The sequence below is a fragment of the Hylobates moloch genome, unplaced genomic scaffold, assembly GCF_009828535.3.
Source record: "Hylobates moloch isolate HMO894 unplaced genomic scaffold, HMol_V3 SCAFFOLD_3, whole genome shotgun sequence".
Classification (NCBI taxonomy): Eukaryota; Metazoa; Chordata; class Mammalia; order Primates; family Hylobatidae; genus Hylobates; species Hylobates moloch.
The window spans coordinates 33973938-34001887 of record NW_026652278.1 but is presented as its reverse complement, the minus strand read 5'-3'; the positions used below and the strand labels follow the sequence as shown (position 1 = coordinate 34001887).

Below are 27950 nucleotides of genomic sequence, written 5' to 3'. Positions count from 1 at the left end.
GTGTCATAAAATGTTTATGTGGATGGAATAAATGTGGTAACACTACTGGGCCTTTCAAATCAGTAAATGTCTCCCTCTGAAACTTAACAGTTTTTTCCACCTACAAATTCTTAATTCTTCCCTAGGGATCTTCGGCAGGAAGGTGTCCGACAAGCCCATGGTAGCTGGTTCCGTCTTTCCTTTGTATACAACCACTATCTCTTCTTTGCCTGTATCCTGGTGGTGCTACTGGCCATTGTCCTATACCTTCTACGGCTACGCCGAATTCACCACCGAGAAACACGAGCCTCAGCTCCGTTGGACTTGCTGTGGCTTGAAGAGGTGGTGCCCATGATGGGAGTACAGGTGGGGCCATGAGGCTGGACCAGGACTAGAGAAGCCTGAGCACCACCGAGTTGCTGCTCATTGAATTCCTCCCCTTTCTTATATGGCCTCAGATGCTGTGATGCCTGACCTTGTGGATATTTGCCCTTGGAATTTCTACTTTACTTTCTACCGTTAATTCCTTCTCAATACCCAGGTCTTCTCTGAGAGAAGCTATAATTTAATCTGTGAGGAACTAAATGACAGGGATTGGTGCTAATACGGGGGACCAAGCTTTGTCCAAGTGAAGCAGGCTTCGACTCCTTCTGAGAGGTCTGGTGTGTTCCTGGAATCTCATCTTTTATTCCCTTGCTAAAGCATGAAGTTTGGCATTTGGCACACTGGAAGCCTGGTTGAAATGAAACTTGTAGCATCTGATACAAAGCCAGAGACATTCTAGCAAGTGCAGCAGCCCCTTCTTTCTCTGTAACAGAGATATCATTTATGTGGAGATCCACAGCCTTTAACAGGGATCCAAGATCTTTGCAGTTCAATGGACCACATAGGAATTTCCAGGCACCAAAATGATATAACTTCCTTGCTTACTTGACAAAGAAGCCATTATGGGTGTGATCCAAGATCCCTGTCATAGTGTTGATGATGTTAGTACATGATTTTAAAGGTTAGAACCCCTTCTAAATGAATGGTCTGTGGAAGATGTTAGTATCTTATCTGATGCCTGGTATGACTAGGATAGAAAATTTTTCCATTTTTATGTGCCTCACAGGCTGTTTGGGCATTAATTTTGCTTATTGAGCCTTAAGTGTGTTAGTAGGATGGAGAAACTGTGATGGGGACTGGGAACCTGGATTTGTCTGATTTTAGGTCACTGTTCCCTAGGCCTGTTTTTATGAGCCCTTAAACAGGAAGATACAAAAAGAGTTCTTTCATTTCACTGCTAAAATCAGTATGTAGTTTGGGGAATGTATTTGGGTTGTTTTTAAAGAAAAGGGGAACAGAATCAGGAGAGTGGGCAAAGGCAATAAAATCAAAGTTCTTATTAATTATTTCTGAGAAATAGAAGTTTCTCAATTTCTGACTCTTGGAATGTCTGAAAGGGAGCAAATTCTAAACTTTGGAATAGATCAATCTGTTAATAAGCCATCTGGCAACTTTCAGAACCTCTATTAAGAGACTGCTCAGTCACAAACAGCACTTCCATTAATGAAGCGAGAGGAAAAGCCATAATAATTACATCTTCACCCACAACCCTTCCAGAGCTTTGCTTCTCCACATTTAGCCATTAAATTGCATGAGGATTTCTCTTCATCAGGGTCCGCATGGAATCTTTCTTATATTTTACCCTTTCCTACATGTAGCCTTTAATGTCCTGTCCACGAATATGCTCCCAGGGCTGGGAGCATTTTTTCTTTTTGTCACCTTTGATTTCTGGGATTAGATTAATAGGGGAAAAAGTCCCTGGCTTTAAAGAAGACAAAAGTAGAATTCTTCAAAAATAAATTTCATACTGGGAACAGAAAGGAATTAAATGCTTCATAAAACAGGGAAAAAGAAATTAAGATCATCCTAGAAATAAACTAAGATAAAAATAAATATATTGACCCTTGGTTGGTAGATAAAAAGATAACCAGTCTTGTATTGTTTTCAAATTAGATAAACATGGATTAAACATGCAAAGACTCTGTTCCTTTTTTTTTTTTTTACTTGGAGACAGGGCCTCACGCTGTCACCCAGGCTGGAGTGCAGTTGTGCAATATCATGGCCGCTGCAGCCTCAACCTCCTGAGCTCAAGCAGTCCTCCCAACTCAGACTCCAGAGTAGCTGGGACTACAGGTGTGCACCACCACACTCAGCTAATTTTTTATTTTATATTTTTAGAGATGGAGCCTATGTTGTCCAGGCTGGTCTCAAACGCTTGGGCTCAAGCAATCCTCCCGCCTCGGCCTCCCAAAGTGCTGGGATTACAGGCATGAGCTACTGCACCTGGCCTCTGTTTCCTTTGGAAATCTCTTACCTTTCATTAGGGTTTTTTTCATAGCAATTTCTTTCGGTTTTTAAGACTTCTACATTGCTTTAATTTTCTATTATCTGTGCTCCATGAACCTTATGAATGCTGCTTAAAAATAATGTCAAAATATGTTTTAGCTAGCCATTGCCTACTCAGGTAACATTTTCTTTTGCCCTCATCTTGGTTTCCATATACTATCTTTGGTTTTTTTGTGAGATCTAATCAATGATCTAGTCAGAAGCTACTTAACTGGCTAACAGTGATCATATTCATGTGCTAAAAATGAACTTGAAACAGGGAAGTAGTGATTGGTCCAATTTGAAAGCTCTTATTAGTATTCTTCATCCTGGCTGTAATAATAGCCATTATTTGTTAAGCCTTTGTTATGTACCAGACACTCTTAAGGATTTTATGTGTATTATTCAAATTGCTATTACTCTGTTCTTTTTATAGTTGAGAATCTCAGGATACCTACATTTATCACTTTTTCAATATATATGTATTTCTTATTCTTATTTTGTCTTGGAGTGTTTAATGTGTTATTTCCTGTTCATTACTTTAATATTATGGGATCTAGGCTTGTCTTTATTACCATGAGCAAGGTCTCCAGGAGTTCCACAGTACTGAAGGAAAATTTTATCATATCCCTCAGAAGAACTGTTTATTGTTGGTATTGGCTCCTTTGTTTATTCTGTTCTCCCAATTAATAGATTTTAAATGAAATCTCATTAGCTAGAAACAAAAGCCATTTACTCCTTGCTGAGGGCCAATTACTTAAATATATTTCTTCCTTATAATAAAATAATTTGCTTCTAGGAGCAGAAATCTATCTTGCCATACCCTTTGGTTTTTAAAGATTTCTCTTCTATTTGCATTTCTGCACTTTGGTGGTTCTCCCATGAAGATAATTATGGTGTCATAAAATTCACATTCCACTGGTTCCTTTGAATCTTACGAACCACTCTTGTTAACACAGACAATGAACCTGAACTGTTTTAGTACTCTTGTTATTACTGAGACAGGTCGCAAATGTCAAAATAGGAGTCTGTGGCTTGTAGTGATGCTTTTTAGTCTTGTGATAGCACAATCCATCACTTTCCCCAAAATTCTTGTCAAAAGAACGTAATGAAAAATATGTAAAATACCCATTTATGTGGCATTTCATTCATTTAAGTTGCAGTTAACTGTAAGCCAAATTATACCATTTTTTCTCTCTGTACTTTAGCTCCTTGAATTTCCTTAATCTGGGAAACTTTTGTTCCCACACCAAGGAACAAATTCAGGGGGTACAAGTGTAGGTTTGTTACATGAGTATATTGAGTGATGCTGAGGTTTGGGGTACAGATCCCATCACCAGGTGGTGAATATAGTACCTAACAGTTCATCAATCCATGCCCTCCTCTCTCCTTCCCTGCTATAGTAGTCCACAGTGTCTATTCTGGTCTGGGAAATTTTCATCACTTTCCACCAATCTTCTATTTCCTCTCCAAATGTCTTCCAAAGTATCTTGCCCCACCCCCTCCTCATCCTAAGTGATTCCTTTAACTTCAAGATCATATCCAGTGATTGCTGAAAAATGTCTGCCATGTACTTGCTAAGCCAGTCTTTTTAGGCATTAACATTTATTATCACATCCATATTTACATTTTTGAAATAATTTATACTTCTCACTAGTATCATCTAAACAGATGCTTCTCACAGTTTTATGTTTTGTTTTTTGTCAGGGATGAAAGACAAGTGAGTGGTTATCACTTAAGGGAAAGAACAGTAGGCTTAATGAATAGCAGACCTGGATTCTAGTTCTGGCTTTGTCATTTACTAGCTCTGGTACCCCGGGCCAGTCACTTACCATCTCTAGTTCGGTTCTCATCTATCAAACAAAGTGGCTGGACAAGATTAGAAACTAAAGGCAGAAGACAAGGTAGAAAGATCATATGATTTTGGGAAGAGCATTTTGTCCTTTGGTTTAGAAGACCAGGCTGCCCAAAAGAGCCTCCTATTTTATCCATAACCCCTGATGATGATAAGGTTGGTGGGAACAGAGTTTCTAATAGCAATCATAATAAATTTCATAAGAGTTTTAAAGCTGGGACTTTAAAGGTCTTCTGGTCAACCCCCTTGATTTATATGGGTGATGAAACTGAGGCCTAGAGCAGTTGTAATCTGTGCAAAGTCATAGTGAGTGGCCTCCTAGGCCCCAGTTTTCTCTGTAACACAGACACCCCAACTACTTTGTCAGCTACAATGAAATGTTCATTAACAGAATCTTTCTGCAAGTATAAACAGAATCTATTCTTTATAAAACAGCTGGCCACAACTAACTATGCCCGATCTTTACAACTGCTTCTGACATTCATTTATGACTGCTTTGCTCACATTTAGGAATAACCTTTGAAAAAAATACTTTGTTAGAAATTGTGCCAAGTTTTTACTACATCTATTCTTGTTCCTGTATTTCTTTTCATACTTTTAAATTTTATACATCTTTTTAAAACAATTTTATACAATTTCCTTTACTACAACATCCAAGCAATTCATTAGATGACTACAGCCTAGATGAAGGTATAAATGCCTATTACATCTACCTCATTAAAGAACTTTGTTGTAATTCTTGGGCAGTTTCCAGACTCTGTTACGGAAACAGAGGGCTGTTTCTTTTTGTTGTCTTTAAACTTTTCAAATTAATTCCAAACTAGTATCTCATTGTCCTTTTTGCTGTGGTATGTGGTGTAATGCTGATTGGGAATAAGAATTATGGTAGAAATAGCAGATGTTTCAAATTCTCCCGTATTAGTCTCTTAGGGACGCTAGCTCCAGATTCCAGCCGCTGGGGCAATAACTTGTGAGGATTTTCCTGGTGTTACAAAAAATATTGCTCTTAAAAAACTAAGACTCAAAACCAAAAGTTGTGATTAATAATAACAGGATTATTAGTCAATAATATTTTGATTAACACTATAGAATAGCAAACAGTGAATATACCTCAAATTGAAAACTTTTAGGTTGTGTTCTTGGCTCATTCTCTCATAACCTGGATCTAAGTTGGAAAGCTGTGGCACCCTGTTTGGGTGTCCCATCTACCTTGTTTTCTGTTTCTGCAGATGGTTTGCTCAAGCTTCATTTTAAGCCTGCTCTGTCTACTTATCTAACTTATATCCTAATAGACTTCTCTTGTGTTACTACACATTTCTCTTTTGCTCTAATATTTGAGTATTTTCCAGTTTGTCAGTACCGTTATCAGAGGGACGAGGAAGGAATAACACACCAGTTGACCATTTTGTTTCTCTGAAAATCTGAGCAATAAGGAGATCCTTTTATTAATAAAACTGAATCATTACTCATACTACAAGGGCTTTCACTTTTAAAATGTAATCCATCATTGCTTGCCATTTTTATGAAAACCAAAGTTGAAAAGTTTTCTGAATCACAGGCTATGTATAGCCACACATGCATGACTTCAGGCTAGCATAAAGACATGTCTGCTCCTGAGCCTCTTCTTTTAAAGAAGGGCAACCACTTGTATACCCTCTGGTGGCCACTCCTCCTCCTCCACTCCAAGGCAGCCCTGGTACTTTCCTAGGTGGCCCCTCCTACAGAGCACTTGCTGGCATTTGGCCTTCTGCTGGTGAAGACTGCCCCTTATTAGCTTCATAAATGTCCTTCTGCAAGCAGGGATCCCAGACACACACTTTGGTTTCTAGTGTTTCAGTTACTATGTTGTATTTGAAATTCTCATTCCACAATTCCCCCTTAGTTGAAGTCCTGAAGTACATGCCGTGTCTCCCCCTTTATGTCTACCTTGATCAATGGCCTCTGTGGAGTGTGGTGAAAGACATCTTTTTATTATGATCCACAGCTAGACACTCTACACTTGTAGAAACCAAAGGCTGCCTGTATTACATTGCTTTGGGGAGTTGTTAAGACTCTATGTCTTTCTACTGCTTCACATTAAACAATTAATTTTGTTGAATTTTGAATTCTTAAAATTCTCACTGACAAACATTTTAGGTCAGTGTTGAGGAAAATGTGTGATGCATGTTAGAGAGGTGACGCATTCTCCCTTATGCAGGGACATGGGTATATGTGTTACATATGCTGATATATAACCCACCATTCATCCCAGGACCACAAGGATAGCTGTAGATAAACTGGTTATCCTAAAATCATGATTATCGGTGCTGATCTCTGCAACCAACATTGCTTTAGGGAGTTGCTAGTCATTACCCCTGCTACAATAGATAGTATTTGTCAGTCTAAGTTATAGACAAAAAATTCTAGGTTGACTGATTAAGAAAGCCGTGTGTTTTAATTTCCTTCATGTTTTAAAAACAATGGACATAAGTGCAGAGAGACCTTTGAAAATATTAAGGGAAATCTATTTAATCCTATAGGTATGTGATGACCTTTTTTTTGGAAAAAGGTATTTGGGACATCAATCTGTAATTATCCATTTTCCATTCATGCATTCACTAATTCAATATTTGATATGTGTCTGGGAGTGCTGAGAATAATATAAATACAAAAAAAAACCTAAGATAATCATTCACCAGAAGCGCATAGATATAATACAGTTATATAGCTAAATGTAACCAGTTGTTTTTCCAAATGTATTCATCATCTGTAATAAAAGAATAATGAAGTAAAACATCTGAAACCTTAACTTACTCACGAGTTGCTACTTCCTTGGAGGGAACTGTAGAAGCATTAATATATGGTTCTTTGGGTTGGGTCATACTGTCCTCTGCTGACTCAGTTATTAACTAAGGACAACCTGGGTTTGAGGATCAGGAGAGGATGGTGTGGGAACCTGCCTCAGGAACTACAGTTCCCTTTCTTTGAAGGATTCTATCCAGAAGAGACCATATCCTACTAACATACTAACAGGAGCAACATAGCAGATCAAATGATATGGTGGGGTGGAAATTAGAAGGGAATGGGAATAAGCTAGTCAGAACTTTCTAAGGTAACTAGGCTATTAGGACCTCAGCCAGTGGTCCCTAGACTTGTCTGCACATTGGAATCACCTGGGGAACTTTAAAAATATGCCTTTTACTGCTTCCAGGGATTGTGACTTAATTGGTCTTAGATGAGGCTTGGGCTTTGGGATTTTTCTAAGATTCAAATAAGAGAGAAGTTGGGAATCTCTTCTAGGCAATAGCATAAGCCCATCCAGGGTCCAGGATTTATGAAAAATTGACAAACTGTTTTGCTAAGGATCACCTGTGTTAGTAGGCTTGCATTGCTATAAGGAAATACCTGACAATTTTTAGAAAGAAAAGAGGTTTATTTGGCTCACAGTTCTGCATAGAACTGTATAGGAAGCATGGCGCTGGCATCTGCTTCTGGTGAGGGCCTCAGGAAGCTTACAATCATGGCAGAAGGTGAAGGGGAGCCAGTGTGTCACATGGTGAGAGAGAGCAAGCGAGAGAGGAGGAAGTTCCAGGCTCTTTTAAACAACCAGCTCTTGCATAAACAACCAGAGTGAGAACTCAGTCATTACTATGGGGATGGCACAAAGTCATACATAAGGGATCCGCCCCCATGACCCAAATACCTCCCACTAGGCCCACCTCTAACACTAAATGTCACACTTTGAACATGAGATTTGGAGGGGACAAAACATCCAAACCATATCACCACCTGAGAATGGTATACTACAGGTCACAGAAACTTACAGGGTACTGGAGTTGAAAGAGAACTGAGATCACCTAGTTCAGAGATTAAAAATGGGAAACGTTAGGTCATTTATGGCTCTCAGACATGGTAAGCCTGCATAACATTTTTTAAAATCTTGAAATTAATTCCCAACACTTGAGAGCTTTCACAGAAAAATCTAGATATGTGGCTTATTTTTAAAAAACAGAAGATTTGGTGACTTAAACACTAAAATTAAACATTTATATCTGAATCCAGCATCTCTTTTTGCTTTGTAAATGAGGTCAAGGATGAAATCCAGATGTTCTCCCTTTGTATTTGTATTGTCACTGTATGGAATCTAGGTATATCCAAGGAAAAATAAACTTAAGATAAATTTATTTTCCTTATTTCAAAAAGCAAAACAAAAACCCAGAAGATCGAACAACCCTGGACCTGTAGAGTGGCAGCAACAGACCAGAACTCAGCAGTTTAGTCCGAGCTGGGGCACCTGCTCGCCAGTGTTACTGTCTCCATCAGCCTGACCCTAGTGAGCATTTGATTTGATCTACCCTACTCTTGCCTTCTACAGAACTAAAACTAACTTCCTGCAACTTTCACCCATTGCTGCCAGCTCTGCAGCATAATGGAAGCTCATTCCCTCTTCTGCATGAGATGGCTTCAACTTCTCAAGGACAGGAATCTTGCTCTCTCCCCAGATGTTCTCTTCTCCAGTTAAATATCCCTAGTTCCTTCAACTATTCCCTGTGTGATAGGGGTTCTGGACTCCTCACCATTCTGGTCTCTTCTTCTGGATACACACTTAAGTATCGTCTGGATACTTGCGTAAATTTGGTACCCAGTGTGAAATGCAATATGTTAGGGGTATTCTGACTATGGCTATGACACTTCTACTGATAAAACCTGAAGTACCACTAATTTTTCTGTGTTACCATATAATAACAACATGAATACTAGTTGGTTCATATTGAACCTGAGGACAACTGAAATCCCCAAGTCTTTTTTTATATGAAATGATATAAGGCCAGGTTTCACTTATACAACTTATTTAATTTAAATGAGTATGTTACATTTCTAATCTGTTTAATTTCATCTCAATGGGGTCATTCTGGGACTGTTTTCAGTTGCCACTGTCATCTATTATATTAGCAATATTGGGTTGCTCCATCCTCAAATCAGATGTTTCTGATGCCTTCATCCAAATCACTGATTTTAAAAGTAAAGTTGAGTAAGACAGAGCCCTGTGAAATATCAAGAGACCAAAATCACATTAATTCAGCAGTCAACAATTTGTTTAAATATCTGGATAGATGTCCATGTACTATACCATCAAGGCCATATTTTTCTTATTACAAAGCTGTTAGGAAACCCTCTCAGGAACCAATTTATACTGTCGATTCCATTCTTCTCTCTGACCTTGTAATGTTAACAGCCTTATCAAAAGAGGAACTAGCTGGGCGTGGGGGCCCACGCCTGTAATCTCAGCACTTTGGGAGGCCGAGGTGGGTGGATTACCTGAGGTCAGGAGTTCAAGACCAGCCTGGCCAACATGGTGAAACCCCTTCTCTACTAAAAATACAAAATTAGCCAGGCATGGTGACTTGTGCCTGTAGTCCCAGCTACTCGGGAGGCTGAGGCACGAGAATCGCTTGAACCTGGGAGGTGGAGGTTGCAGAGTGAGCTGAGATCATGCCACCGCACTCCAGCCTGGACAACAAGAGTGAAACTCTGTCTCAAAAAAAAAAAAAAAAAGGGAACTATTTGGCGATTACCTCCTTTTCCAAGTACTTAAAAACCATTTTGCTAAATATACACATTAAGCTTGTCAAAATCTGCAATTTCCCCATTTCTGAACATCAGGATATTAGAAGACATTAGCTTTTTTTTTTTTTTGCTGAAGACCAGCTGGCTACTTTGGGTATGTCAATCCTATCCTTTCAATCTTCACCTAATGGAAGTGAAGTTAAGAACATAAAGAAATTCTATTTAGGCAGAATTAAGGACTCAGGAGAACAAGGAGACAGAAATCATCCATGTAGAACCAAGAGCTTGCCAACACTGAAAAACCTGACATAAAGCCTGTTAAGCAGCAAATGGCAGACACTTCTTTCTCTACATTAAAACTGATTTTCAACATGAAAAGCAGATTTAAGAGGGAACACTTAGGGTAACCACACTTAATGCATTCTTGATCCAGTGACTTTCTCAAAACAGGAAAAGATTTTTAAGTAAGTTGACCATTTGGAAACCACTTGGTAGTTCAAGGTCATCTCGTAGAAAAGCCCAAGTTCTTACGATCTCTGAAGAGCTCTCAGAACCAGTCACAGTCCCAGGAGGCTAGTCCTCTAAGAATCATTTTGGGACTCTTCGGAGTTCATTCATCAGCCAAAGAGCGCCAGTGAGCAAAGCCAAGGAGCCTGACTGGTGAGTGGCGGCCAGAGGAGTTGGGACGTACATTAGCAGCGTGCTGATGCCCAAGCCCACCTGTCACAAAGGAAAGAAGGCAATAGGAAAGGCAGTAACCCAAAGTTCACACTGAAAATGGCCAGGCATGGATAACCACACACAAACCTCCACATCCTCCTATCAGAGCACTTAAAATACATACATTTTTTATTTCACAAGCAAATATGCTTACAATGAAAGAAATTCGAACAAAATTGATAAACCTAAAATTCCCCTTATTCTTCATTCCATCCCAGTTCCCCAGAGTAGTCACTGTTACCAGTTTCTGCACACTTATACTTTAGTATGTTTATAGAGAAATATATAGTTTTGTGCTTTTAAAAAAAATATTGTTCTGTCACTTGCTTTTTTTTCACTTAGCAATATACAGTATGTATTGCGATCTTATTAAACTGCTGTGCAGTATCGCACAGTATGGATATACCATAGTTTTTTTTGTTTTGTTTTGTTTTGAGACAGAGTTTCACTCTGTCTGCCAGGCTGGAGTGCAATGGCATGATCTCGGCTCACTGCAACCTCCACCTCCAGGGCTCAAGCAATTCTCCTGCCTCAGCCTCCCGAGTAGCTGGGATTACGGGCGTGTGCCACCACGCCTGGCTAATTTTTGTATTTTTTAGTAGAGACAGAGTTTCATCATGTTGGCCAGGCTGGTCTTGAACTCCTGACCTCAGGTAATCCACCCACCTCGGCCTCCCAAAGTGCTGGGATTACAGGCATGAGCCACTGTGCCCAGCCCATAGTTTTTTAACTATTTAGGTTGTTTCCAATTTTTCACTATCACAATTCTATGATGAATTTTCTCATACAAAAGGTCTTTGTGCATTGGACTGTTTCTAGGACAGACACTAATAAGTCCATTTGCTGGGCCAAATAATTATCCATTTAACTTTTAAAAGATATTGCCAGCCTGGGTGACAGAGTGAGACTCCGTCTCCAGAAAAAACAAAGATATTGCCAAATTGCCCTCTGGAAAAAAACTGTACTAACTCATGCTCTCACCAAGAGTATTTGAAGGTATCCATTTTCCTATGCCCATGGCAATACCTGATTATCTTTTTTCACTTTTTTCCAATTTGATAGGCACAAAATGGTACTTATTTTTTAAATTTGTTCCTCTCTGATTATAAGTGAAGCTGAACAGCTTTTCATGTTTACTGGCCATTAATCATTGTTTTTGTGGTAATTGTGTATTGATGTCCTTTACTTATTTTCCGGTTATTAATCTTTTAATTTATTATAAATATGGAAAATATTTTCTCCTAGTCTGTCACCTTTCCTTTTTTTTTTTTTTTTTTTTTTAAACAGATAGGGTCTCACTCTGCTGTCTAGGCTGGGGTACAGTGGTGCGATCTTGACTCACTGCAGCCTCAACCTCCCTGGCTCAGGTGATCCTCCCATCTCAGCCTCCCATGTAGTTTGGACTACAGGCATACACCAACGTGCCCATCTAATTTTTGTATTTTTTTGTAGAGATGGGGTTTTGCCATGTTGCCCAGGCTGGTCTCGAATTCCTGGCTCAAGTGATCTGCCCACCTAGGCCTCCCAAAGTGCTGGGATTACAGCCATGAGCCACTGTGCCTGGCCCCTTTTTTAACTTTGTATTGGGGATACTGTCAGAACAAAAAGAAGTGGTTTATACCTGTGTATACGCCAAAGCCAGCAGAGTCACTGCTGCCATCTTGGTCCTTCTAGGAAGGGGAATTCTCCGAGAGAGGAAGTAGAGCACTGTAATGGCAGTGACTGAAGTGATTCCCTGCAGGGAAGAAAGAGTTTATCACATTAGATAGAAGTGCCAGGTTTCTACTCACCTTACATGTATCTCCTCTAGAACCACTCAGCAACCATGAAGTACTTTCCTGTACCAGTCACAGAGAACCTCTCTGCAGTCCCACCCTGATTACTCCTCCACAGGCTGTCTCTTCCACCGTCCTCTTCTGCTTGCCACTTAAACGTTGGTATCACCCAGGCTCCACCTAAGATTCTGTATGTACCACTTTATACACCCTCACTCCCAGTGATCTCATCCACCTTCCAATGTGGGTGTCTCCCACATTTTTAAGTCATTCTTTGCATCCTTATCCCTAACCATATCTCTAATCCTATATTCTTAAAGCAGGGCTGACCCCAGCACGAGGGTTATTATTTTCCTGGGCTGTGAGTGGAGATAGTGCTGGTGCTGCCAGCTGGTGCTAAAAAAGACCTAAAGTCTCATTTTCATTCCTATCTCTTCAGAACAAGGGTCCAGGACTGGCAATAATGGTCCCCTTCCTCTCCCACAGTATCAGGGAGAATGTTTTCTATCATATTTCTACATTTATTTCACTTCGTTTCCTTTTGAGTGCTGTCCACAATGACAATTTCAACCAGGCTTTACTTATGCTAAAATACTGTGTGCAGGTGGGGACTCAGCCCACACCAGGTAACATGCCTCAGCCCAGCCCCCGCTGGACAGCTGAGTCCTCTGGCCCCCTCTCTCTGGATGTGCTGCTCTCATCTCACACTCAACATGCCTCCATCTGATGCCATCCTCCCACCTCTAGCTCCACACTCATTCCGAGGGTCCCATCCCTGTAGGTCATGTTTCAAGCATGCTGCAGAAGAAACTTTGGGATTTTGCTTGATCTTTCTTCACCTTTATTCCTGACAGCCAATCTTATTAACCCTTTTCCTTTATTTATTTATTTATTTACTTACTTACTTACTTATTGTAGAGATGAGGTCTCCCTGTGTTGCCCAGGCTGGTCTTGAACTCTTGGGCTCAAGCGATCCTCTTGCCTTAGCCTCCCAAAGTGCTGGGATTACAGGCATGAGCCATTGTGCCCAGTGCTCTTATTTTTAACTTAAATTTAATTTTTTAAGAGACAGGCTCTCACTCTGTCTCCCAGGCTAGAATGCAGTAACGTGATCACAGCTCACTGCAGCCTCAAACTCCTGCTCAAACAATCCTCTCGCCTCAGCCTCCCAAAGTGCTAGGATTACAGGTGTGAGCCACCGTGCCCGGCCTCTCTGTTCCTTTAAATTCTCTCTCAAATGCATCATTCTTCTCAAGTCCCACTCCCACCATGTAGGCCCCATCTCCATCACTCTCCCTGGCATTGCACAGCAGCACTATGCTTCTCACAGTCTCCTTACTGCTCATCTTTCCCCGCTCCAATTCATCACACACAGGTCTCCAAGCCAATCTTTAAATGGCCCATAGCAGACCGTTAAAACATATTAGCTTAAATAGAATGAAAAGTACTGGTGAAGCTCCTGGCTCCTTGAGCTTCTGGTTTAGCTCCGAGAGCTCCGTGCTTAGCAGCTATGGTCTCCGCATTCGCTTCTCTACTCAACCACATTTCTGCTGAAATGACTTGCTAGGTACGTGCAGGATTGAGGGAGGTTATCACTTGCCAAGTGGTAAAAGGCACATTTGAACTTTCAGAAGCTGGCAATGTCCTGAAAGCTAGAATTTGGCTGGGGTGGGGGTAGGGGGACAGGGGTGAATAATGAGGACAAAGACATTAGATTAGAGAAATGGTCCTAAAATTTCTTCCAAAGACAGCAGGAAATATAGTTCCTGCTCTACCCTCTCAGTGTTGCCATCAGTGCTTCACTGATACCCCAAAGCCTATGATAGGCTCCTGTGCTCTCTGACAGGTAACCACCAACTACACTTACCAGAATCCGGTGATCAAACTGCACCATGGTGGGATTCTCAAAAACATTCCTCAGGATGGGGGAGAAGGTAAAGAGGTCCTCCGGGATCCAGGATTCTCCCATTTTGGGAAAGGAGTTGTAAACAAGCCCAGCATCTAGCCCTGCCACAAAAGCCCCTGTATTCCAAGGTAAATGGTATTTATTAAAATGAGAGGAAGAAGAGACCAAATACTAGTTCTGACATAGAAAAAGTGTGTTATCCCAGAGTTAAACTAAGGGAACAGTCAGAGAATAATAGAAAGATCTACAATAGGAATTCTCCAACAGGGAAGGTACATCACGATCACCATGGAAATTTCAAATCTCTGCATCCTTACCTGCTCCCACCCCAAGATTCTGCTTCCTCTAGAGAAGTGGAGTACAGGCTGTGGTGTGGGGAGAGGGGGAGAGGCTTATTAGCTTAGAAAAATTCCCTTAGTGATCTTGATGCCCTCCTCACCCCGCCACTGAGTGCTACTGATTTATTTTAGAAATGCTCTCCCACAGATGTCTGCATGACTGACTCCTTTACTTTCAGCTTCCACTCAGATGTCCCCTTACCAAAGAGATTCCGCTTGATGATCCTATATAAAATGGCACTCCCCTAGCCCACTTTCTGTCTCCTGACCCTAATTTATTTTTCTTCACGGCACTAAATATCATCTAACACATTATGTTTCTATTGTGCATTATCTGTCTTCCCCCAAATAATAAATGTTTGTTGACTGAACACGGAAGTGAGACAAATCCCAAAACTTATAAACTAAATCCTGGATAAACAAATAAAGAGGGTATTCATGAATTAATGGATGTCTGATCCATTATTTATTATCAAAGAAAATCCAGAAATGTTTGGGTCACACTCCCTTTTTTCTTTTTCTTTTTTTGAGGCAGAGTCTGGTTCTGTCCCCCAGGCTGGAGTGCAGCAGCACGACCTCGGCTCACTGCAACCTCTGCCTCCAGGGTTCATGCGATTCTCCTGCCTCAGCCTCCCGAGTAGCTGGGACTATAGGTGCCCGCCCTTTGGTAGAGACAAGGTTTCACCACGTTGACCAGGCTGGTCTCGAACTCCCAACCTCAGGTGATCCGCCTGCCTCAGCCTCCCAAAGTGCTGGGATTATAGGCATGAGCCACCGTGCCTGGCCTTTTTTTCTTTTTTTGAGTCAGGGTCTTGCTCTGTCACCCAGGCTGGAGTGCAGCAGCGCAATCTCGGCTCACTGTAGCCTTGACCTCCTGGGCTCAAGCAATCCTCGCGCCTCAGCCCCCTGAGTAGCTGAGACTACAGGTGCACAACACCACACATGGCTAATTTTTGTATTTTTTGTAGAGACAAGGTTCCACCATGTTGCCCAGGCTGGTCTTGAACTCCCTGGCTCAAGCAATCCACCTGCCTCAGCATCCCAAAGTGCTGGAATTACAGGTGTGAGCCACCATGCCCAACCCACTCCATATTTTTTTTTTAAATGGAGTAAATACTTCATAAAATACTTCATATTTTATGAAGTAAAAATTCATGCTCTTATGCCAAAAATAAAAGTGTTGAGTGGTTCATTGGTTTGAATCAATATTATTTTTATTCCAGAGCAGTACTGTCAATAGAACTTTCTGTGAGAGTAGAAGTGTTCTATATTTGTGCCATCCAATATACTAGCCCCTAGCCACATGTGCCTGTGGAACATCTGAAATGTTGCTAGTGTGACTGAAGAACTAAATTTTAAATTTTATTTAACCTTAATTAATTTAAGTTTAAATATCCACATGAAGCTACAGACTCCTCTACTGGATAGTGCAATTCTAGAATGAGAGCAGCAGAGGTGGAAGTGTGGTTTAAAGAATGAAAAAGGCCAGGCGTGGTAGCTCACGCCTGTAATCCCAGCACTTTGGGAGGCTAAGGCGGGTGGATCACCTGAGGTCAGAAGTTTGAGGCCAGCCTGGCCAACATGGTGAAACCCCATCTCTACTAAAAATACAAAAATTAGCAGGGCGTGGTGTTGTGCACCTGTAGTCTTAGCTACTCGGGAGGCTGAGGCACAAGAATCGCTTGGATTTAGGGAGGCAGAGGTTGTAGTGAGCTGAGATCATGCCACTGCACTCCAGCCTGGGCAAAAGAGTGAGACTCGGTCTCAAAAAAAAGAATGAAAAAATCCTCTGTTGGTCTCTCTGTGCCAATGAACTCTCCACCTGCAACCATCTCTGAGGGCAAGCCTTTTGTCTGACCCATCTTGATGTAATGTGATGATAACAATAATGTTTATATATAGTAACAGCTAACACTTATGTAGCCTTTGCTACATGCCAACAACTATTCTACACATTTCACATTTAGCAGTCATACTGTTGTCATAATCTCCATTTTATAGATAAGGTCTCTAAGGCCCAGAGAGGTTACAGAGCTTGCAAAGGTCACATAGTTCACAGGTAGTGAAGCCAGGATTTGAACCTAGGCCATCTGGATCTAGGTAGGTGTTCAATATTTTTGTTCAAATGACAGTAAAGTAAAATTTTTGGAAGAGAGAAAGAAACAGGAAACAGAGGGTGAAGATAGCGGGAATGAGAGAAACAGATGTGAAAAGGAAATATAAAGATGCAGGAGGAAGGGGCAAAGCATTAGGCAACAGGTTCCAGCTTAGAGTGCAATGCAAACCCGTCATCTTTGATGAGCTGAGTCCTACCTGAGAGGGCAGTAAGGAACACCAGACCTGCTGTTCCATGAGCAAATCGTCTCAACTGTAGGAGCTGGCGGGTTTCAGGCAACTAAATAAGAAAAAAACCATTCAGTTAAACTGTGTTGCAGGAACAATGAGAGGCAGCAAAGACCTCCAAGGCCAAAACCAAGTGACAAATTAAGATCAGATCTTCTCTGACCCCTAGACTAGGTTAAGTACTCCCGGCAGATATTCTGTTCCAACAAGCACAGTATTTTATTATAAATATATATTACTATCTGTTTTCCCTTCTACCCCATAAGTTTTGTGAAGGCAGGAACTGCCATCTTTTTTACTAGAGCAATCTTAGCCTAGTGATTGGCACATAGGTACTCATTACGTATCTGTTCAAAAACTGAATGATTTACATTATTCAGGAAACAATGCTTCATCACGGTTGAAAGGATGTCGCTTAAGATCAGGACTGGATTTTCGTGTGTGATATTAGTGTTTAGCAAATATAGTCAGAATCAAAATTGCATAAAATGCTTAGAGATTCCTGAATTTAGTGTTTTTCATAAAATCAAAATTTGTTTTTATTCTTATTACCACCAATTTCTAATACTAATAAGTGAATCATCGAGTATGAATAAGAACTTTATAAACAGGTGACTATGCTACCCTTAAATGGCTTACACTCTACTATATGAAAAGTTAGGTATCATTACTAACATATTATAGGACAGTATATCAGCACTGTCTAATAGAACTTTCTGTGATGATGGAAAAGTTCTATCGTCTACCTAAGGAGAGCTTGAAACATAGCTAGTATGACTGAAAATTAAATAAAAAATTAATTTTATTTAAATACAAAGTTTAAGTAAACAAAAAGCTTATGTAAATAAATTTTATTTAATTAAAAAAATTTTTCTCACTTTGTTGCCCAGACTGGAGTGCAGTGGTGCAATCTTGGCTCACCGCAACCTCCACCTCCCAGGTTCAAGCGATTCTCCTGCCTCAGCCTCCCAAGTAGCTAGGATTACAGGTGCGCGCCGCTATTGCCCAGCTAATTTTTTAAATTTTAGTAGAGATGGGGGTTTCACTATTTTGGCCAGGCTGGTCTCGAACTCCTGACCTCAAATGATCCACCCGCCTCAGCCTCCCAAAGTGCTGGGATTACAGGTGTGAGCCACCGTGCCCAGCCTCAATTAGTTAAAATTTAAATAGCCATATGTAGCTAGTAGCTACTGTGTTGGACAGCATAGCACTATATGGCTCATTGGCTAGCATCTCAAATCCTTTTTGTAATTAGGTGAATCTAAACAAACAGAAAAACAATTGATAAAGTCATCAGTAACCTTTAAGAGCACAATTTCAGTAGCAAGAGTGTGTGGGTTTATGTGTAAGTGTGGGTAAATGTTTGAGTGTGTATGTATTGGGTTGGGTGAGGAAGATAATTACAGGGATTGAAAAGAAGGAATAGATTGTCAGGAAGCAGCAGCTATAGATGCAGGCAAAGTCTGAATTAAAGTGAATTCTGAATTAAAATGAATTCATTTTAGAAGTTTGGCTTTGATGGGCACAGTGGCTCACACCTGTAATCCCAGCACTTTGGGAGGCCAAGGTGGGTGGATCACCTGAGGTCAGGAGTTCAAGAGCAGCCTGGCCAACATGGCGAAACCCTGTCTCTACTAAAAATACAAAAAATTAGCCGAACATGGTGGTGTGCGCCTGTAGTCCCAGCTACTCGGGAGGCTGAGGCTGAAGAATTGCTTGAACCTGGGAGGTGGAGGTTGCAGTGAGCGAGGTCACACCACTGCACTCCAGCCTGGGCAACAGAGCTAGACTCCATCTCAAATAAATAAATAAACAAATAAATGAAGTTTGGCTTTGAAAATCAGGAGACTTTCAAATAATTCCTTATTTTTCAGATGTGGAATTATTCAGTGGTTGTCTACTATATCAATGTTTCAATCCAATTTGGCTTCTCTGTGGGAATGACTGCCAAGACAACACGTCCAGTCCTTACTGGGATCTAGCTACTAGCTCCAAGTACCTAACGGATGATTTGACTCAAGAGTCCTGCTGTCATCTCAAACTTTTCTCCAGAAACAGCTTATTCAGGTCAATCCACGATTTCAATACCTAATATAAGACTCATTTTTTTTTTTTGGAGATGGAATTTCGCTCTTGTTGCCCAGGCTAGACTGCAATGGTGCCATCTCAGCTCACTGCAACCTCTACCTCCCGGATTCAAGCAATTCTCCTGCCTCAGCCTCTCGAGTAGCCGGGATTACAGGCATGTGCCACCACGGCTGGCTAATTTTGTATTTTTAGTAGAGATGGGGTTTCTCCAGGTTGGTCAGGCTGGTCTCAAACTCCCAACCTCAGGTGATCTGCCTGCCTCTGCCTCCCAAAGTGCTAGGATTACAGGCATGAGCCACTGCGCCTGGCCAAGACTCATTTAAAAAAAAATTCTGTGGGAAAAAAATGTCCTATTGCTGGTGTGGTGTCTTGGGACCTCTATTATTAATGAAGGCCTCAAAAAAATGTTATACCTTGCTTTTAAATCAAAGCATAAAATGAAAAACTAGTACTTTCCTTTAATCAGCAGACAGAAAAATACTTCAGACAAAATCACTAAGGTTTACTATATTATTAGACTTAACTGGCAGGTCCCCATTTAACGAACAATATGGCTTCTGTCCACACCAGAAGTTCAGAAACACCTCTGTTCTGATCTTTCTCACTTTGCCATCCACCATCCCTTCTGGGAGTCAGAGGTAAAGCGACTGGGATATTTCTTGTTGTCGGTACTCCCTCCCACTCTATTTTTCAATTTGTTTCACCTTTGCCAATAGAAAATGTTGGCAAAATATTCAATTCCTATACGATCCAGCAATTCTACTTCTAGATATATATCCAAAAGAATTGAAAGCGGGGTCTTGAAGAGAGGTATTTGCACACAACTCTTACCTTGTGCGGAGGGAGTAGCAGTGAGAGTGAGGTCCATAAGCTGGCACAATAAAGAACCAGGGCTGATCCCAGGTGGGCAGCGAGGCGGTACTGACTGACCCGAGGGATGTCATGGGAGTCGGATTTTTCTTCTAGTCCGCTTTTCACCATATACCATCCCAACAGACCCTAGAACCCCCAAGAGATGAAGCAAACAAAACAAGGTTAAAATGATCTGTTCAACTTTCTTTTTGTTGTTTTTCTGAGACACAGTCTTGCTCTGTCACCAGGCTGGAGTGCAGTGGCGGGATCTCGGCTCACTGCAACCTCCACCTCCCGGGTTCAAGTGATTCTCCTGCCTCAGCCTTCCAAGTGGCTGGGACTACAGTTGTGCATCACCACGCCCAGCTAATTTTTGTATTTTTAGTAGAGATGGGGTTTCACCATGTTGGCCAGATGGTGTCAATCTCTTGACCTCGTGATCCGCCCGCCTTAGCCTCCCAAAGTACTAGTATTACAGGTGTGAGCCACCACGCCCAGCCTGATCTGTTCAACTTTACTGAGGAAATGAGCTATTAGGAGTACTCTCTACCCCACCCCTCCTCTTTCCATACCCTCCCCAATACGCAGTGTCCCAAGATTCATGATTTATCCACAATTCTTCGCATATCACCATTAATACTTAACTGCTATTTAGATCAGAAGTGTCCAATCTTTTGGCTTCCCTGGGCCACACTGGAAGAAGAATTGTCTTGGGCCATGCATAAAATACACTAACACTAACAATAGCTGATGAGCTTTAAAAAAAAAAAAAAAAGTCCATGGATATATCTCATAAAACTAGATTGAATGTTTTGGAGAAACTTAACAAAGGTAAATGCTTAAAAACATCTACTGTCAAGTTAGGTTGGAATAAGACAATTATAAAAGTTTCAGGGGAAAATCATAAAAATCAATAAGGTTTTGCATGCAGATCGCTTTGCAAATATCTAAGTTCCCACTCCTCTTTAAGCAAAACCACAGTTTATGGGGATATAAGAAACCTGCAGTTGAATGCCAATCTGGGGACGCATAGTCAAAGAAAAGGCCTTGATTTTGTAAAAGTTGGTAATGAACGTACAGATTTAAGTTTAAAAGTTTATGTTATGTATCATATTCTATGATTCTCTGCTTTAACTGACTTTTTCAATTAACCAAACAATTGTCAGTTCCAATCATATGAGATAAGGCAGCCCTTTCACTCCCACATGCCCAGCTCAGTACAATCAGGTCAAAGAGGTGGACTCTTTCTAAATATATACTCTTCAGGAAATCTTTTTGGGCATTTCTCTCCCCTTTCAAGATTACCCTGGATATTCTAATTACCTTAATTTCATCTGCAAGAGACATTGAAAGATGAAGACGTACACAGTTGATTCACTAGCCCACTTTCTTCTCCCACACCTTATCTGACATCTTCAATTTCTGCCTCCCTAATAGTCTTTTCAGTGTTGGCTTGTTTTTCTAATTCTAAAATGTTAACTTTCATTTTGTTCTACGTGCCTTTCTCTGGTTACTATTAGACTTTGATTACTGTTTCTGCTGCCTCTATTTCTTCTCTCATCTCCCTCAATCCCTTCTTTATTTATTTATTTATTTTCTGAGACAGAGTCTTGCTCTGTTGCCCAGGCTGGAGTGCAGTGGTGCAACCTCTTGGCTCGCTGCAACCTCCGCCTCCCGGGTTCAAGCAATTCTTCTGCCTCAGCCTCCCAAATAGCTGGGACTACGGGCCCACGCCAGCATGCCCAGCTAATTTTGGTATTTTAGGTAGAGACAGGGTTTCACCATGTTGGCCAGGCTGGTCTGGAACTCCTGATCCCTCCACCTTGGCTTCTGAAAGTGTTGGGATTACAGGTGTGAGCCACTGCACCCAGTCTTAATCCCTTCTAACTGGCTCATTTGCTTACCACTTCTGAGTTAAATCAACCAATTAGCTTCCTCCTGATTAAATTTTGATGATGTTTCTTTGATGCCCTGATAATCTCCTTTAGGATCTCTAAACCTTGACCCAAATACTCCTATGTGTCTTCTCTCTTAATTTCTGGCTCAGTTTCACCCAACTTTTTTTTTTTCATCATCCTAGCAGTACTAACCTGTTAACTGTGGGGTCTTTCTTTAAAAGGCGCTCAACTTACATGATTTTAATTGCCATTTATATCTGAATATCTCTCAGCTACATGGGTATTCTACAATCCTTCATCCCACAAAGTGTTTCTCTCTTTTGGAATTTTCCTGTATGCTTCTGTAGCATTCTAGCACGGGGATCCCACTTTCCTATAGCAGACAAGTTAGAAAAAGAGAAGAGACAAGAACCTAGGGAGACACCCATGATGGGAAACAAACTACATCTTGCAGCACATGAAAATATACTACTGAGTGCTTACTGATTCCAGGCACTAAGCTAAGTACTTTAAATATGGATTATCTCATTTAATATTTACACAACTGTACATGGTGGCACTATTATCCCCATTTACAGGTAAAGAAATCATAGCTTTCAGAGGTTAGGTAATTTACCCTAAGTGTCAGAGCTGGGGCTTGAAGCTAGGCCTGTGACACTAAAATGCATGCTCTTACCTACTCTATTAAAGTGCCTCAGAGATTATTTCCTTAAAAACAATGCCAACTAGGGGCCAGGCGCGGTGGCTCACGCCTGTAATCCCAGCACTTTGGGAGGCCAAGGCAGGCGGATCACGAGGTCAGGAGATCGAGACCATCCTGGCTAACACGGTGAAACCCCGTCTCTACTAAAAACACGAAAAATTAGCCGGGCGTGGTGGTGGGTGCCTGTAGTCCCAGCTACCGGGAGGCTGAGGCAGGAGCATGGTGTGAACCCGCAAGGTGGAGCTTGCAGTGAGCCAAGATCGCGCCAATGCACTCCAGCCTGGGCAACAGAGCCAGACTCCATCCAAAAAAAAAAAAAAAAAAAACAATGCCAACTAGGAAGATCCTGGGAGCATTTCGGGTTTCTCAACCTTGAATAAATCTTACCTGGAAGCAGACGAGGCCACAGAGGGCAAGAACACGTCCTTTCACGCCACGGCTGAGCCAGCCCTTTCTCCAAAAGTAGGCAGCAGGCAGGATGTATGCAAGGCCTACAAGGCGACCCCACATTCGGTGTGAGTACTCCATGTACCAGATGAACTTGAATTCTGTCAGTGTCATATCATGATTCAAGCTGGGTGAAATGGAAAGTCAAAAAAGAAGGAGGAAACATCCTTCTGATTTTTATTTTCTTATGGAATGCAAAAACTTTCTTTCCCAGTCCTACAACTTGGTAGGTCTGCCCTCTTCCTCAACAACCACCTCAGAATGACTTTGGATTTGGAGGCTTAGAAGACAAGCTGACTAAACATAACTGAACCAAAGATCATGAAAAAATCTAACCATTCTGAAGGGTTTAAGTGCAAAAGATCAAACGGGCCTACTGGGATGTTTATATAATTTTCTCTAATACTTACATTTTAAATTCTGGAAATTGCTGGTATCTTTGGAATTCTGCTTCCCACTCCTCTTGGCTTGTAGGTGGCTTCATCTCCTTTATTAAATGCCAATCTACCATCGAGAGGCCCGACTCTGTCAACCTTAGGATAGGAAAGAAATTTTGGGGTGTACGCATGAGGCTGCATTACTCACAAAAGGTTTATAGCAACAAGTGGATCTGAACTTAACCTCATTAAAGGTAAACACATTGTTTCCTCTTTTGAGACGTTTCTCTCTTACTGCTTAGAATTTTGTCAGAAACAGCTGCCATCAGGTACAAATTTATTTACCCTTATATTCTCTCAATCCTTTTATTCAACTCTCCCCAATTCTTTTTTTTTTTTTTTTCCGAATTCTTTCTTTCACTAGCATTCCTCGCCAGGCAAAATCAACCCCTACAGCCAAATAAATGTGTTCTAAATGCATAACCAACATTCCTCACCCAGGGAAAAGAGGTCTGTTACATGTATACAGGTTTAGATTCTTGGGTGAATTTAGAGACAATAAAATTCAAATTTGTTGCACTTGCTCATAACAACCTATATAACACATAAGGTATTTTGAAATAAGGGATGTGGAATGTGAAGAGAATTTTAGGAAGACACATTTGACTAAAACCAGAAACTTTTTCACCAAAAGGAATTAGGATTCCTAAAGTAAAAGGCTGATTTTAGGCCTGAGGCAAGAAATGTACAAGATGAATTTGGAACATCTTGTCATACTAGAAAGTAAGGAAACTATCAAAGGTAATTAGGGCCCTGCCAAAAAGTCACTAGAGCCAATTGCAGGAGATGCCCACTGACTAAAGATGGGACAATCTGAACAAATCACTAACACCGTTATCACAACGGACTGAAACATTATCAAGTGAGCCTTAATGAGCCTATAATCTCATAATGAGCCTTAAAAATTCAAATGCTTTATTTGTTGCCTTTGGAGGATTTGGGGGACCAATTTATTATTTTGAAAATTGGTAAATAAAGGGAAAGAAGAATCAAGTATTTATCCTGCCTTTCCTATACAAACTATACCTTGGGATGTCCAAATTGATGATGAGGGAAAGCTTTTTAGAGTTAAGCTAATAAAATATCATAATTTTGCTACGCTAACGAAATAATGGATCTAGGCAATGGTAATTAATGGCTGTTAACATCTATAATAGACACCAGATATTCATGAATGTTGTATTCACCTGCTGAAGTATTTTGCTCCCTCATCCCTAATTTGAATCTGATCAAGCAACTACTCATTCACAGGAAATAGAGGGGACAAAGGAACATGTTAAATATCACACAGTTATGCAATCAGCAAAATCTAGACTGTGCATAACCATAGGACAAATGACTAGTTTCCTCAGCAACTAAAAGAGGGAGAAAGGGAGGAGTGTCTAAATCTATAGTCTCTTCATAGATTTAAACAAACCTAAGAAACATGAACCAATTATGATGTACACAACTTCTTTGGGTTTAATTCAAACAAAGCGTAAAAAAAGTTTTGAGACAAACTTGGACTCTGATTGAAAGAGAAAAGATACATAAACAATGCACAGGTACCAGTGAAGACATAAACCAGTCTTTATAGAAGGCTCCTACTAATAAAACACTCAACTGTTCTATGGCAGGGCAAGCCATCAGACATGTTCCTTAAGGCCTCGGTTTCTCCATCTATACAATGAGGGAGCTAGACTAGATGCTCTGTAAAATTCCTTTCTCCAGCTGGGCGTGGTGGCTCATGCCTGTAATCCCGGCACTTTGGGAGGCCGAGGTGGGCAGATCACCTGAGGTGAGGAGTTTGGATCAGCCTGGCCAACATGGTGAAACCCTGTCTACTAAAAATACAAAAAATTAGCCAGATATGGTGGCACGCGCCTAGTCCCAGGTACTTGGGAGGCTGACGCAGGAGAATCGCTTGAACTCAGGAGGCGGAGGTTGCAGTCAGCCGAGATCACACCACTGCACTCCAGCCTGGCCAACAGAGCAAGACTCTGTCTCAAAAAAAAAAAAAAATTCCTTTCTCCTCAGTCAACCTGTGCTTCTACTGATGATCCAAATACCTGACTCACTATGAGCAAATTACTCACCTAGTTACTCCACCAAGAATAACTGCTCCAGCCACTGTTCCACTGCAGACCAGGAGCCATCGGCCCACCACCCGCTCAGCAGCCTTTGAGGGAAGGGACACTGTACCCCTTCCAGATTGCAAAGCTACTTCAGAGATGGTGCTGTATTGCCCTGGCCTCAAAGGGCGCCTGATGCAATCACACTAAAGATCAAGATAGACAAATTACAACTGGAGAAACAGGGAATGGCTGCTACCCACACTCAACCCCATTCTGATTAGCGTGAAGTACCCATAGCATCCCCGCAGCTATGTCTTGGTAAGTCATCATCTCTTATCTGGATTACTGCATCAACCTTCCAACTGGTTTTCCAATTGGTTTTCACTCAAACCTATCCCCAACTACATGAATCTTCTCATCTCTGAATACTTCCCTCAGACTTCACCCTACTTACAGATATGGAATATTTTCTTTCACCTCTAGATCTTTAAACATTTCTCTCTGGCTTGCACACTTCCTTTCCCCTGATTAATAATACCTACTGCAGATCTCCGCTTACATGTCACCTCCTCTGGGATGTGTTCCCAGGCTCTTCAAGGTCTGCAATAGGTCACTCCCACAGCACACTGGACAGCCCTTAATACACTGTAATGTGCAGTCAAGCATCACTTAACAACAGGGGCACATGTTCTGTGAAATGCATTCTTATGCAATTTCATCATTGTGTGAACCTCATAGGATGTACTTAAACAAATCTAAAGGCTGGGTGTGGTGACTCACACCTGTAATCCCAGCACTTTGGGAGGCAGAGGCAGGGAGATCACTTGGGTCAGGAGTTCAAGACCAGCCTGGCCAAAATGGCGAAACCCCATCTTTACCAAAAATACAAAAATTAGCTGGGCATGGTGGTGTATGCTTGTAATCCCAGCTACTTGAGAGGCTGAGGTGGCAGGATCACTTGAACCTGGGAGGCAGAGGTTGCAGTGAGCCAAGGTCTCACCATTGCACTCAGCCTAGGCGACGAAGCGAGACTCCATCTCTCAAAAAAAAAAAGTACTTACAGAAATCTAGATGGTATGGCCTACTACACCCCTGAGCTATATGGTATGACTTATTGCTCTTAGGCTATAAATCTGTATGGCATATTACGTACCGAATACTGTAACACAATGGTATTTGTTTATCTAAATATAGAAAAATTACAGTAAAAATATGGCATAAAAGATTTAAAAATGGGGCCAGGTGCAATGGCTCATGCCTATAATCCCAAGGCTTTGGGAGGCCAAGGTGAGAGGATCACTTGAGGCCAGTAGTTCGAGACCAGCCTGGGCAACGTAGCAAGACCCCCTATCTCTATTTTTTCAAAAATTAGGCACAGTGGTACACACCTGTGGTCTTAGCTACTTAAGTGACTGAGGCAAGAGGATGCCTGAGCCCAGGATTTCCAAGCTGGAGGCTGCAGTGAGTTATAATCATGCCACTGCACTCCAGCCTGGGTGACAAAGTAAAACCCTGTCTCTAAAAAAGAAATTTAGAGAAAAAGATTTTTTTTTTAAAAAAGGTACACTTGGAAAGGCAGCTCCATTATAATCTTATGGGACCATGACTGTATCTGTGGCCTGTTGTTGACCAAAATGTTGTTATGCAGCACATCACTCTACCTCCAGGTTCATCGGTTTGTATCTCCCACTAAACTATGAGCTTTGGGGTGGCAGTGTCTGGTCAGTCTTGCTCTCTCCCTTCTGCTAGCTTTGTTTCTAACACTGGTTCCTTTATATAACGAGACCATGATAAGGATTTCACAAATGAATAAACTGACTTCCTCCAGGGCAGGAGTCTTGTAATATTTATTTTTCCAGTTCCTAATATATAATAACCACTCAATAATTACTAGTTAAGCAAATGCATGGCCTCTTCTGACTATACTCCTATGAGTCCAAAGATCCATGCTCGGTTTCCTACTTCTGATTAACTGAGTCACCTTTAGAAAAGTAACTTTAAGCCCCAATTTCCTTCTCTGTAGGATGCAGTTATACTTCCTCACCTGACTACTTGGAACTTTTTAAGCAAAAATAAACTATACGGGTAAAAATTACTCAGCTTTTACCATGTGCTAAAGGACTGATGTATATTAAAGAATGTAATCCTCATAACAAACCTTAAAGTAGGTATTGTTATCCCCATTTTACAGATATAGAAATTGAAGAACAGAAAGTTGAATTAACTTGGCCAATACCACACAGCAGGTCAATGGTCCAGATCTGAACCTAGGGGCTCTGAACACAAGGAAATGAGTTGTGAGTGCACTGTAAGGAGCTCCGGAAACGTGATGTGGGGCTCTACATTATCTTTATCCCGGTCCTTTCACTCCATCCCCGCTCCCGCGACTCGCAGTCCGCTCAGTGCGGTACCTGTGCTCTAGGCGCTGCCCTAGGAGCCAGGAGCGGCAGACACTGCCTCCCCTTCAAGGCCCTCAAGGGCAGAAAGAGCAATCGCTGCATACTGATGACAGGGCACGGCCACCTCTTCCACAACCCAGGGCTCTGTGGTGTCCTTCCTCCGCCACGGAAAAAAGAAGCACTTCCGGGTCGGGCAGCGGGAGCCCCGCCTTCTCTGGGGCCCAGAGCGAACAGAAGTG

The 27950-nt window shown here is 41.4% G+C and overlaps 2 protein-coding genes across 5 annotated transcripts in view; one reads left to right on the top strand and one right to left on the bottom strand.

Moving 5' to 3' along the window:
- Positions 1-6971, top strand: part of ENTPD7 (ectonucleoside triphosphate diphosphohydrolase 7) — a 51725-nt gene extending 44754 nt beyond the window's left edge. Inside the window, exon 13 of the mRNA XM_032180495.2 lies at positions 126-6971. Coding sequence (XP_032036386.1) covers positions 126-357 — 232 coding nt within the window. The 3' untranslated portion in view covers positions 358-6971. The remainder of the gene's footprint in view (positions 1-125) is intronic.
- The window catches only part of LOC116485167 (cytochrome c oxidase assembly protein COX15 homolog), a 38005-nt gene extending 10100 nt beyond the window's left edge, over positions 1-27905 (bottom strand). Inside the window, exons 1-10 of one of the 4 annotated variants that reach the window (XR_009212729.1) lie at positions 27724-27905; positions 25334-25515; positions 23232-23354; positions 22762-22948; positions 19753-19920; positions 16804-16885; positions 14114-14268; positions 12093-12206; positions 10283-10471; positions 9017-9228 (exon numbers count right to left, since the gene is read on the bottom strand). Coding sequence is in view for 3 of the 4 variants with exons in the window: in XM_032180504.2 (XP_032036395.1) it covers positions 10340-10471; positions 12093-12206; positions 14114-14268; positions 16804-16885; positions 19753-19920; positions 22762-22948; positions 23232-23354; positions 25334-25515; positions 27724-27813 (1233 nt within the window). In the remaining variant the exon portion in view is untranslated. Of the gene's footprint in view, positions 1-9016; positions 10472-12092; positions 12207-14113; positions 14269-16803; positions 16886-19752; positions 19921-22761; positions 22949-23231; positions 23355-25333; positions 25516-27723 lie in introns of those variants that run through there. The other 3 variants (XM_032180504.2, XM_032180514.2, XM_032180522.2) reach the window with 3 other exon arrangements.
- Positions 27906-27950: the final 45 nt, after the last annotated feature.